The 12,361-nt window shown below is 41.6% G+C and overlaps 1 protein-coding gene and 2 long non-coding RNA genes across 4 annotated transcripts; 2 read left to right on the forward strand and 1 right to left on the reverse strand.

The window, feature by feature from the left end:
- Positions 1–245: 245 nt before the first annotated feature.
- Positions 246–4,094, reverse strand: LOC129597035 (rhodopsin-like). Of its 2 annotated transcripts, XM_055494458.1 has the most exons (5): positions 3,677–4,094; positions 2,994–3,148; positions 1,520–2,236; positions 896–1,236; positions 246–655 (listed from the first exon to the last, which is right to left on the reverse strand). In XM_055494458.1, exons 3-5 carry the CDS (start codon positions 2,091–2,093, stop codon positions 530–532), a joined length of 1,041 nt encoding a protein of 346 aa, XP_055350433.1. In that variant the 5' UTR covers positions 2,094–2,236; positions 2,994–3,148; positions 3,677–4,094; the 3' UTR covers positions 246–529. The 2 variants fall into 2 exon arrangements, with proteins under 2 accessions (XP_055350433.1, XP_055350441.1); XM_055494466.1 differs by lacking the exon at positions 3,677–4,094 and having other exon boundaries at positions 2,994–3,187.
- Positions 4,095–5,785: 1,691 nt separating this feature from the next.
- On the forward strand, positions 5,786–6,900 carry LOC129598255 (uncharacterized). The gene is made up of 3 exons (XR_008691677.1): positions 5,786–5,824; positions 6,050–6,322; positions 6,382–6,900. It is a non-coding gene; the product is annotated as an uncharacterized LOC129598255 (long non-coding RNA).
- Positions 6,901–7,087: 187 nt separating this feature from the next.
- Positions 7,088–8,438, forward strand: LOC129597419 (uncharacterized). The gene is made up of 3 exons (XR_008691561.1): positions 7,088–7,621; positions 7,872–8,022; positions 8,165–8,438. It is a non-coding gene; the product is annotated as an uncharacterized LOC129597419 (long non-coding RNA).
- The last annotated feature ends 3,923 nt before the right edge of the window (positions 8,439–12,361 follow it).

Raw genomic sequence — 12,361 nt, forward strand, 5'->3', positions numbered from 1 at the left:
TGGTTTTCATTTTTACAACATAACACTGAAGCGGATGACCGGAAGCGGAGGACGGAAAGAGAGAGCTAGGCGCAGCACATTCCCATTGGACTTATGACGCTAGCTATGACATAAATCGGCCATCGAGTAGCAAAGATTCGATTAAATTTATCGAGAAAGGGTAAGTTCCAATTATACAAAGGTGTACAATGATTCACTGATTAACAGACACCTGTGCATTGTGTACAAAGCTCATAATTTACGCGCAAGAGCACCACTGCTCATAACATGACTTGAAAGGACTCTGACACATGTTAAATCTTTCAAAAAAATAAAAAAATAATATGCTGCACCGACTTTTATACGTGCAGGAAAGGCGCAGGTAGGTGCACATTGTGTGCGGAGTATGGAAACAAAAGATCTTGAAATTAGAAAAAAATGGTCAGTGAAAGGTTGGCAGATTAATTTCGCAGATGTAAGTGTAACACTCAGTTAGCTTGAATAAAACCGCGGCCGGGACGGACAACATGAAGCTTTGGCTTCGGATGATCTACAGTGCCGTTATAGGTTTGTGCGAGTCAGGATCGTCTTGGTTACCTTTGCTCACCGTACCAAAACACCATAACTTCTCCATCAAACACTGCCGATAGCGTTCATTCATAATGAACAAAATCACCTGCAATAAAAACGGTTGCTGTTTTATAATTATTCGTCGAAGGCGACTAAACAGACTGGATCATTACTACAGCGAAGTATAGGTGATAATATCAAATGTCAAGCACAAGAATTGAAATTTTCTCAGTCGTATGTGAGGAATAAAAATAAATAAAAAATAATTTTCCGGGAGAAAAATATTCAATTTAAGTCAAGAGAAATTTAATTGACTGCCTGGCAAGAAGGTACAAATAATTCATACCGGATTAAAAGCGTATCCGCAGAAGAAAATGGTCCTTATCCAGAGATGCACAAGAGGGTCCCGGTAGAATATCGGTGCGTACTCGACCATGATAGGAAGCGGGACAAAGCACAAGCAGTGCCATATGGCGGAGATACACAGCATTTTAGCCGTTCGGTACCTGACCATCAGCAGGCGTTCAATCGTGGATTCCCGACGGGAGAAATTTATCACGCTGGCTTGACTGGTTCGTCTCTCAGCAACTTTTACAACCATCTTCAAATAAATAAGCCCATAGAAAATACCGATTAAAAACATCGGAACCGGTGTTCCAAATTGAACTGAAAAGTGGTATCGCCAACCTGCAAACACAAGAACTTTTCTAAAACAGCTATGACAAATACTGCGGCCGTTGTAAATACACGCGTCGTAAAAGAAAGCTGAACAATATTACTTAAGCTGATACACTCTTTTACTGGCTCCCCTTTACATATAAGTGTACGATTTATTAACTCATGGAAATTTTAAAAGAAATTTCCGAAATTAAATATGGTTTTAAAAATGTAAAGCGTTTAACTTGTTAAAAATTACAATGTTTATATATACTTTTGGTTTCTAAACTATTGTTGCCATCCGCCTACTTACCAGGAAATGGATAAACACCGCACGTCCCCAGTGGAGGTATCGCTGCTAATACTCCACCAATCCCCATAAATATCGGCACATAACACGCGAACGCAATAAACCAGCACAATCCCACCGCCCAACTCCACAGCGGACTATCCAACCACACTTTATACCACAACGGAAAAACAATGGCCACAAACCGGTTAACAGCCATCACGACCGCCACCCAGTTGCCGGCGACCACCGTGGACAGAAACAGCAGCTGACCAATAGCGCAGGCCGTATGATTAAGCCGGACACCGCTCTGTGCGACATAAGTCGTCACGGTAAAGAACGACAGATATCCCAGACTATTGATTAACTCCAAGATAACCAAATGGACCATTAGCAATCCTCCGGCACCTTTACAGCCGTTGTGTCGACGGAAGAGAATGGCCAACAAAATGAGATAGGACAGGGTGCCGAAGGTGCAGAGAGCGGTGCAAAACGCCAGCCAGACTGACAAGGACGACGGACTGATGTAGGCGACATCGGAGGGGGAGAAGGTCAGGGTCAGGTTGGTTGTTGGATCAGTGATTGTCAGGTCTTCCATTCGAATACAGTGATTTAATCCAGGGATTATGGGGGCGTTCAGGCGGGCGATAAATCCTATTATTTAGCGGTTAAAAATGGAAAACTCCTTTGCAAAACGTCCATAGATTCTGGAATTGTGCCACTCAAATTCCGATAAAATTCCTGATAAAGAGACGTTGAAATGTGACTGAATAGTAATTTAATACAGCAAGCATCACAGCATACAATTTTGTGGATGTTGATTAATTTCATAACAATAATAATGGAACCGATCTGCATCAGCAGCTTCTCATAGATACGCTCATGAAGTGCACTGTACACTTACACTTCCATATTTTTATAGACTGGAATTCTGTACTTATTACTTGTGTAATACAAATTGTGTAATATAAATAAAAAAAATTTTCCAAATTTATTTATAATAATTACAAAATATTTCGTTGGTCCGCGGTTTCGGAAAATTAAAGTTGGTTCTACTGGGTAGCTATTGCACGGGTACATATGATGCAATAATAATCTGGATGCTTGCTAACATTTGTTTACAAATTATTTACGCACGCTTGCGTGATATAACTAATTTTTGGTAATTACTCCGGTAATTTACAGGAACGGTTATAACCTACACAATTCATTTCTAGACCAATCCGCTCCTCGATTCAGCAATTAATTAACTACAGAAAACGATAGGGAATCGACTGGCACACTTCTGGACATGAAGTGCGTCAACCGGAAAACCGTCACATCAGACACAGTGACAGACAAGCCGAAATGGAAAATGTACTGTAGTCCGTATCAGACACGATCACACGATGCTACTTGATAGCAAACATTACTATTACGTATTTACGGGCAACATTTCCCACAGTGGAGATTAAATTGCAGCATATATAGGAAAGCAGAGAAACCATCTCTTACTTACCATCAACAATTGCCGATGACACAGCAGCCGAAAAAGCCGGGTGTAAGGGAGCTGGCGTGGATGTCAAGGGAAGTCAGCCGATTGAAGTGTGCACATTAGTGCCATTAAGGCGGAGGGAGAAAAGAAGGAACTGATCCCGGTGATGTGAATGGGCACTGCAGTAAATGTACGGAAGCTGGGTCATAAATAATGCATCATGATGTCTGCTGCTTTACAAAAGCAAAACAAACCATCACTACCAAGAAACGGCATATACATACTACACAAAGAGACCAAGGAAAGAACCGGCTTATATTTCTGCTTACACGGGAATCATTCAGCGTTACTTCATTATAATTACACAACAACAACAGAACCACATGCTCATATTTTATGAGTGTAAATATCTTAGAAGGTAATCAATTTACGGCTGCGAATTTAAAACCCGTTAACATGGCATTTACCGGGGAATAAACAAATGCGTTAAACAGATGACATACGAGTACATCATAAGGCAGAAGTAAGGCAAAGCGAATTAAAAATCATTCAAACTACAACAGCGATGAAAGCCGGCGTTCTATATGTATAAAGCACATTCTTGTTGCCACAATACATTCTCAGCAATCATGGCAGCACTTATACCTTGAAAAATTGTAAGTGTATAATCCGCAGTCTCTGTTCCCATTAAACCGGAAAGCACTTACCAAGAAAAAGCTCAATTCCACCTTGTCACCACCACCGCAAAAACCCATCCCCAGCTAATCCCGCATCAAGATCAAATATTGTTCCTAGCCGGTACACGGCCGTTTAATTCCAATATACCCGCTGTACTCTGACTCAGCGACTGTTTTCTCTCATCCGGAAGATAAACACTTTATCCACTGTAAATGTGGATTTAATCGCAAAAACTCACTTCCTCCGGAGTGGCCACGGGAGCACTAGGACTAATTGATACAGCAGCTGTGCCGGTTCCTGTAACTGTTCGATCCTGCTATACATAAGATGCATAAAAGTTGTGCCGGAAGATCGAGTGTAAGGACGAGAGGGCGGAGCCGCCGGCACTGCAACGGATGTAATCGGCGTAAAAACTTTCCCCTTCACTGAACCTGTTATCGCCCAATTATCCCATTGTCCCCGTTTCACGAATGTGACAGTCGTGGTTGGGTACGCTTCAGATCGTCCATTGTGACGGTAAACGGTAACAAATAGGTTTATATGACTTCATGTACTGTATTCGCTCGCACATCTTGAACCACAGAGTGTGTGTACGGGAAAAACACGCATTCAGTATACACACTCTAACCGGGCAAAATGCACGACTACGAAATATTGCTCATTTGGTTTCAAGATGAACAGTTCTTCTTGTGAATTTATCCAATAAATCAAGACTTTTCATTTAAATGGCAGTTCACTCTGGAAAAAAAGGTTCTCTAGCTGAAAGCTCGAATTGTCTGTGGTTCATCGCCATCAAGAATGTTGACGCTGAACGTACCCCTCCCCCTCCAGGGGCACCCCAAAAACCACAACAAATCAGTTTGTAACTCGTGCTTACGGCAAAGCTGTATGTGCTTTCGAGCATAAGCATGATTAAAAATTCTTAGAGCTCTAATTTTTTTTAATATTCAAGAAGTTCTCCAGAGCAGATGTTGCAAAGACATCAGAAATTTATCAAATCGCGAATCGCGCATTTGGCCCGGTTAGAGTGTGTATATTGAATGCGCGTTTTTCCCGTACACAGACTCTGTGGTTCAAGATGTGCGAGCGAATACAGTACAGGAGCGTGTCTTGTAGATCGGAGAACTTGCAGTTAGAAATGTTGATTGAATAAACAGCACCGGTCGATGTTCCTCTCCAGCGGGAGTCGGGTATATGATGACATTTGGATACGCTGTGGGACATGTGTCTCTGTGACTATAATATATGTCCCGGCCTTCAAGTGCTATACGTACAGATACAACCGAGCCCGCATATTCGCGGAATCGCGTACAAACTAGGGAATAAATAAAACTTGCAAATTAGGTTCTATTAAACAGATAGGTTGAACGCAGCACAATTAAACGGTTATCTTAATGGTGAAACATACACATATATTGTATACCCGTGCACTGCAAATATTTTCTTTATTCTGACAGTATGTTCCTGTCTTTTCAAAGTTCAGTTTACCGGATTTTAGGACTAGTTTGCTATAAACTTAATTAATTATTACTGCCCTGGAACGAAGGATTATTCCGTAAAATCTGCGTCAGGTTTTCAAGAAATCGAAATCACACTTATTAATTTAAGCTGAACGTTCTGCTGCAATCTGCTGTATCTGGACAGACAAATGCAGTATAAAGTAAACTTTACGAACATTATAAAAACGCTGAAGCTTGGACATGCACCGAAAGCCAAGGCTGTGTGCACCACTTCAAAATTGGCGACAAGTTTATTCTACAAGATATTGGTTTATACGGGTGCACCTTGCAGGAGTATATTATGATTAGTGTCCTAAATAGTTGTTATTGAAACACAATTTGTAATTTTATTGTCGGCAGAACGCAAATGCATATCTCATGTACAGCTATCGACAGGCGTTTGTCTCCAACCAGTGCCGCTCTACAGTAGTATAGGCTTCTGGCGAGAAGCCTATACTACTGTAGAGCGGCACTGGTCCAACGGAAGTGATAGTTGAATACCCTAAATTTACACAGCTCTTAAGTAGACCACCGTGCAGCCACTTGCACCTGGTAAAAAATCTGTAATAACTGTGAGCATGTGCCGGAACACTATCACTACTTTAAGTACTCGTAGCGCTTAAGCTCTTGGAGTGACATGGGGAATCCAAAGAAAAGGAAACTGGAATTACCACTGATGTAATTACAAAATTCAAAGCATATCATATGTGCAAATACCGGGGCATTTTGATTTAATACTTCAGATATTAGAATGGTTGAAACAGACTTACAGTTAACAGTACATTCAAGTAATACTAAATTTGCTTTCATCAGTCGCTTCCCCACCAATATCAACACAGAGTTGCTCGATATTTTTGAGCGCATATTTTGCACAAAACAGAGCTAATATACAGAATTTGATAGTTTTCTGCGGCCTCAAAAAAGTTAAGCGGTTGCAACTGGAATCTACGCAGCCGCTGCTTCCGGTGCAGCTTCAACAGCCGCCGCCACCGGCGCAGCGGCAGCAGCAGCACTGCCTTCCACCAATACCCAGTTGCCGTTGGGACCGGTTGCGCTGCCCTGGTTGCCTCCTTTGCCGGGGGTATCGAAGAGGACTTCGCTGGTAAACAGGCGATGGTTGCCGAAGTTTTCATCCTTGATGAAACTGTCAAACAGTGGTCCGGTCAGATCATTTTGGTAAAAAATTTTGCTTTAATACTTACGCATCACAGTCAACGTTAAACCAGTAGTTGCAGATGAGGGTGATCGGGTTGAAGAGCGTGCGGTTGACACAGATGTAGCTGGTGATGTTGCCGTTGGGGGTCGCAGCGATGGAAGGTCGCGGTATACTGCACAAATGCACAAATTGCGGTGTGTAAGCGAAATTTAGAACTGAATGGTGAATGATGTGGCACTGAACGGTAAGGTCGACATTCAAAATTAATTAAGCATTAACGTAACAAATTTAGCTTCCAGTCAGTGAAATGCTTTCCCTCGTGAAAATAAAAGTTACTAAAAACATCCAGTTACCAAAAGAAGTACTTGTAAAGTTACGCTAAACTTACAAAAAAGTTTTCATGACAGCCGATTATAACTTGGACCTTTCACATAACTTACGGAATACTTCAAGTTGGTCAAAAGTTACTTACTCGTATTACAGCACTGACGCACAGTCACGCACTGTTTGAAAATTTATTTTTTGTAATCTTAAGCATAATAAGCAGTCACCAATGGACGTAAGTTGCTACTTTATACAGCGCAACTGCACAAAAACATTTTATGCGATGTAGTTTTAAAATATTAAAATAATAAACATATGATTAATCTTTTAGTTAGTAATTGCATATGTACATATGTATACAATACATATTTCACTTCAGTTTATGTTTCTGTGGTTCATACAGATAATAAACAATGAATTAAGTAACTCGGTGGCGTCGTAAAACAAAATAACCAATGTGGCTTTTAATTACTAGCAAACTAGTAAATAAATAAGACTCCGTACTGCAATAAAATTTTATTGAAACACATTACAAAAAAATAAAGCAATCATTTTTGTGGCAGTATACGAAGCAGCTATGTGAAAGGTATGCATGTTACCCCACGAGGTGGCAGCCGCAATAAGAACGCACGGTCGAGCACGTAAACATAGCTCAGCTCGCTAATAACGCAGTCGAGCCGTTGAAATTCAACACACTTGTGACTTGTAGGAAATTATGAATCAGTTTGTTTCACTTTTTAGTTTATTTTATTACACTTTGCTTTGATGTTAAGGGTTTAACAGAAAATGATAAGGTCTGATACCAGACGTGATTTGTAGCTTTCTGTATGGAATTTTGAAACATTGAGTCAGAAAGCAGTACCAGGTGTAGACTGCTTCTTCACGGGTCTACGAGCAGAATCGCCGTTGAGAGCGTCTCTGCTGAATGACGAACCTGCAGCTGGGTTGTTGGACGAACCTGCCTTGATTCTCAGTCATTCTTTCTGTTACAACAGGTATGATGACTGGTTTTAAAACGTTATATAAACGTAGCCATATGATTTTGGAGTCGACTTCGTTCTAGTAAGCGTAGAAGAATTGAAAATTTAAATTTTTTGTCTTTGTTTTACGCTGGACGGAGTCGATTCTCTCAAATTTGCTCACATCCATATGAAGATCCCTTCACACGTTATAGTTTTAAAAATTTACGCTTCTACTTGTCAGTCTTAAAGGCAGTCAAGCTAATTTTGTTGTATTTCGTCACAGGTTCTTCGGTTATTTTTGGAGTCGACTCCATGGAACGATCTCTCTTCCCCTTCGTTAAGCATGAATTACTGGCACCTTCGCTGCGAACGCACACGAGCGTACACTGGGCCTTTGGATGGAGGTGTGAAGCACACTGCCAGTCTCAGCAAAGGTGAGCTCCACAAACTGGATTCAGACGTTAGTAATTTGAGTAAGTTGGTGTGGAGTTAATTGTTAAGTTACTTAAGTAACTGAGTTTGTGTACGTGCAGACCACAATTTTTAATTTGTGGTAAATGTTTTCCCGTTCCTTAGGAAACTAACGGATTTCATTGCCCATTTGATGGACTGGAGTCGACTCCGGAACCGACACAGACTTTTTGTGGTTTAATTTCTGGCTTTTGCATTATATTCTTCCTATTTAAATTTCTGTATTTTAAAACAGCAAGTGCAGCACTCAGACGATAGTTTGATGTTTATTTGTGGGTTTTTTTCTGTAATTTCAGTGTTATTTTTTGTGCGTTGAATAGAAGTATGTGCAAAATTACGAGTAATGTGCGGCAAAAGTTGCAATAAAGCTTCTGACAACGATAAAGCAAAAGTTCTTAATACAGTGCAATAAAACTTCTAAAAACGACTGCCAAATTAAGTTGGGAATTATAAGTTCTACACTAACTTTTACAGCACAAAAAGGTATAGCCGCTGTTCAAAGATTGTTACAAAAAAACTTATACATTTTCACGGGGGTTTAGACCTGTTTCCTCGTTAGAGCGAGGTGCCGTTAATCGCCGTAGAAACTATTCGGGCTAAGTACTACATTCTCACGCCGTTAGAGGATTAATTTTCCTTTATTGATTGTAAGCTACGTTTAACATGTTACGTACAGTAGTTTGAAATTACTGCACCTGTAACTATTTCTGGGTTCAGTCTGCAGACTCTGCACGGAAATTTATCGGTGCATTTGACAATACTAGGCGTTAAGCTGATTAAACAAACAAATACTATGTGATTGCTCTATAAAGGTACCTTTGGTTACTGCGTTTTTTTCACCAGCTCCTGCTCATTGATGAGAATTCTGATCGGCAAATTGCCAGATCCTAATGGCCAGCATGGATACTTTTGCACATTTGGTTGTATGATGCCAGTTTCTGGACAGAACGTACGAGTATCCGCCACGCGTGCGGCGTGAAACGCAGCCTGCCTATGCTAAGTTTGCTCCCTGTGATTATTATGTATACCTACATGCTTGAACTAAAAATACCAATACAGACCGTACGCTTACGGCATTGCTTTTGCCGCCTTTACTTTTCTTTTTTATACTGTATAAATTATAATTGTTCACAAAGGTGTTGAAGGATATACCACTGACTTACAGAATACATGTATAATGTATTTGCATATTATAATTAACGCGTGTCAAAGCCTCACGTGTCGGATCCGGAGAAGTACCGTGTACAAGAGTCAGCAAAGTGAACAACAAGTGCTAATAGATTGACTGGCTGCTGGCTACAAGTTGGTTTTACAGTCATGCAGTATACAAAACTGCTGTGCAATAGCTCGTCAACTCGATTCATAAAACCGTAATTGCAATACAAAAAGCCTTGCGGGGTTCAAATTGTGAAGATTTAGACACGTGCCGAAATACAAGCGGTCCGGTTGTCGCTTAATACAGACAATAAGTTGACTAATACAACGAATAAAACGGCCTCCTTTGTCTTTTCCTGTTCCGTGCACTCCTTGGCAAAGAAATGACGTGACTTGCACATCAGTGACGTGGCAAGGCTTTCAAACCAAAGGGTCCTGCCGCCGGATGGTCCGCACCTATGGCAAAAGCTTTTCGCACTCTGGTTATATAAAAATAAGAACTAGACAGTCAAACAGCCATCAGCTTCATCCACGTACTATCTCTTCTGTCGATAGTGTCAGCTGCATTTTGTTCCACGACTTTCTTGTATCGGTGCAAATTAATTCAACTGCACAATGGGATCCAGATTTAGCGTACTGTGTCTACTCTTCTTGACCACCCTGATACTCCGTGACCTCCCGGTAGTCAGCAGCGGGCTGGTGTGGAGTCGAACATATTCCTATCGGATTCCCTTCAGTATTGACCAGGGCGGCAGTCAGAACACCGATGCGGGAACTAGCAGCGATGGATCCGATTCATCTGACGACAGTTCGGACGAGAGCAGTGAAGAAACTCCTGGAGAAAACAGCAGCGATGAAAGCAGTTCAGGAACTGATAGCGAAACTGGCGATACCGGGTCACCCAGCGAGGGCTCCTCCGAACAGGGACCGTCCAGTTCTGGGAATGAGATCGCCGATATTCATAACAACTACCGCCGCACGGTGGGCGCCAGCAATATGAAGATTCTGACATGGAGTGATGATGCGGCGCGCCGGGCACAGGAATGGGCCAACACGTGCCCCAGCACGGTGAACCCACATAACGATGCTTCGGACAGAACTATTTCAGGTATGCTTTCACGGAGGTCTGCTGAAAAAGAATTTCACCAAAAACAATTAGCCGTTTTTTGTGCGTTGTAGGTTTTGATTCGTGTGGTCAAAATGTGGCCTGGCGACAAGGAAGTGCATTCTCGTGGCCGGACGCTCTTCAGCAGTGGTACGATGAGAAACAGGACTTCCGCTACTGCGAGCAACCGACCGGCACGGTTGGCCATTACACACAGGTATATACAAATACTGGCAAGCGTTTCGATTATAAAAAGTGGGAACTCGGGCGGAAATCGGTTTTAAATGCAATTCTAATATGTTGTGGGATGTGCAGTCAAAACGGATTGTGATACACTAGGCCCGAATACTGTCGTATACGTGTGCAACTACTGCAAGGCGTAAGTTGCTTCTAGCTCTACGACACTACGGCAGCATTGGTCACTTGTAATTTTTAATGAGCTAAACATCTTTTTTGTTGCAGTGGGAATATTGTTACCGACAGACCTAATTCGCAATATTGCCCGTGGTAATCAGAAGGAGAGCACATCGTGCCAAAACAATTTTACCATTTTTACACACGCATCCACAATCTTCGGTGTATTTGTAAATAGGATTGATAATGAGTAAGATTTAATTATGAGTTTTTCTTGAGAAAGATTTTGTTTCAGTTGAGTACAAATCGGTTACACTTTGCGCACAACGTACAGGGACATTTGCATCACGGAACCTTGTTGCTCTAATTTACCCATGTCTTATGTGAGAGGCTAATGACAATGCACGCACAAACCATAAATAAAAATTATTAAATGTAGAATTGTAGATGGTATTTTTTCTGGCTAACAACATGCATTGTGAAATTTGCTAATGCATTTGAAACCTTTTTCCGTTATTTGTATCTGTACGCTTGATACATACTCGTATAATATGATACTTAGCCGAACCGTTGATATCTGAAGTCAGTAATGATAGAAGTTCCAGAAAATACATATTGCTTCTCGAATCACATTCTGTAAAATGCTGCTGCTAATCCAGATGATATTATAATCACGGCAAGACGTATGAATATTATTAATATCTTTATGTACTTAAATGTACTTATGCGAATCACCGGAGCCTTAAATTAACAACGCCAAAATTGTCGTTAATTTTGCCGTTAATCGTCCGGCCGTGCAAAACGCAACCTACTTATTGTCTCCACGGGCAATACTGTGAGTTTGGCTTCCGAACATCATGATATTGCCTCTAAAAAACCAAAACCGTTAGAAAAAATAGTTTTGCCAGCTGTTCTTAAGTTCAAAAATGGATATAATTACTTACGCATTGCAATAGTTACAGACAAACACGAACGTATTTGGCCCTAGGTTGTTGCATCCCGTTTTCATGGCACACCCCACGACCGACGTATCCGCCCACATTAACTACAACATTCAGTGCGCCATAATTATAAACTAAAGCACAAACGCTAATACTGACCAAGAAATCGGCACTAACGAGAATTACCTGGGTATAATGCCCAACCACTCCTGTTGGACGCCGGCAGTATCGGAAATGCTTAACCTCATCATACCACTGCATAATCGCTTTCTTCCACGATGCGTCACCTCGACGCCAAGAAATATTTTGACCACATGATGGAAAGCCTGTAACAAGATTATCAGCGCTTTTATGTGAAGTTTTGCTTTTGTGCATATAAACCTCGCTAATTTCCCTGCATACCAGGAATTTTTCTTGCGGAGTTTGTGTCGTGTCCCGACGGGCACGTGTCCGCCCAGCGCTGCGCTACCCGGGCTGCGTCATTACTCCACTGGAGCGTCCGCATATTGCGAGCAGATACCGTTTTCCTAAGGTGGTTGTGCAGGTTCAGGATAGCGCTGACGTCGACGACGGCATTATTGCTGCTAGTTCTGGCGATATAGAAAACGGCGGCAAAGGTCAGAACACAAGCCGCTATCTGCACAAAACGAACAGGAGGGAGGATCATTGCTAACGAATGCTGCAGGTATCAATGAGCAACTACGCTACAAAGCCTACAATAAAGGTTCATGTAAAATGCCCCCTCGG

This window comes from Paramacrobiotus metropolitanus, unplaced genomic scaffold (assembly GCF_019649055.1).
Source record: "Paramacrobiotus metropolitanus isolate TYO unplaced genomic scaffold, Prichtersi_v1.0 Parri_scaffold0000003, whole genome shotgun sequence".
Taxonomy (NCBI): Eukaryota; Metazoa; Tardigrada; class Eutardigrada; order Parachela; family Macrobiotidae; genus Paramacrobiotus; species Paramacrobiotus metropolitanus.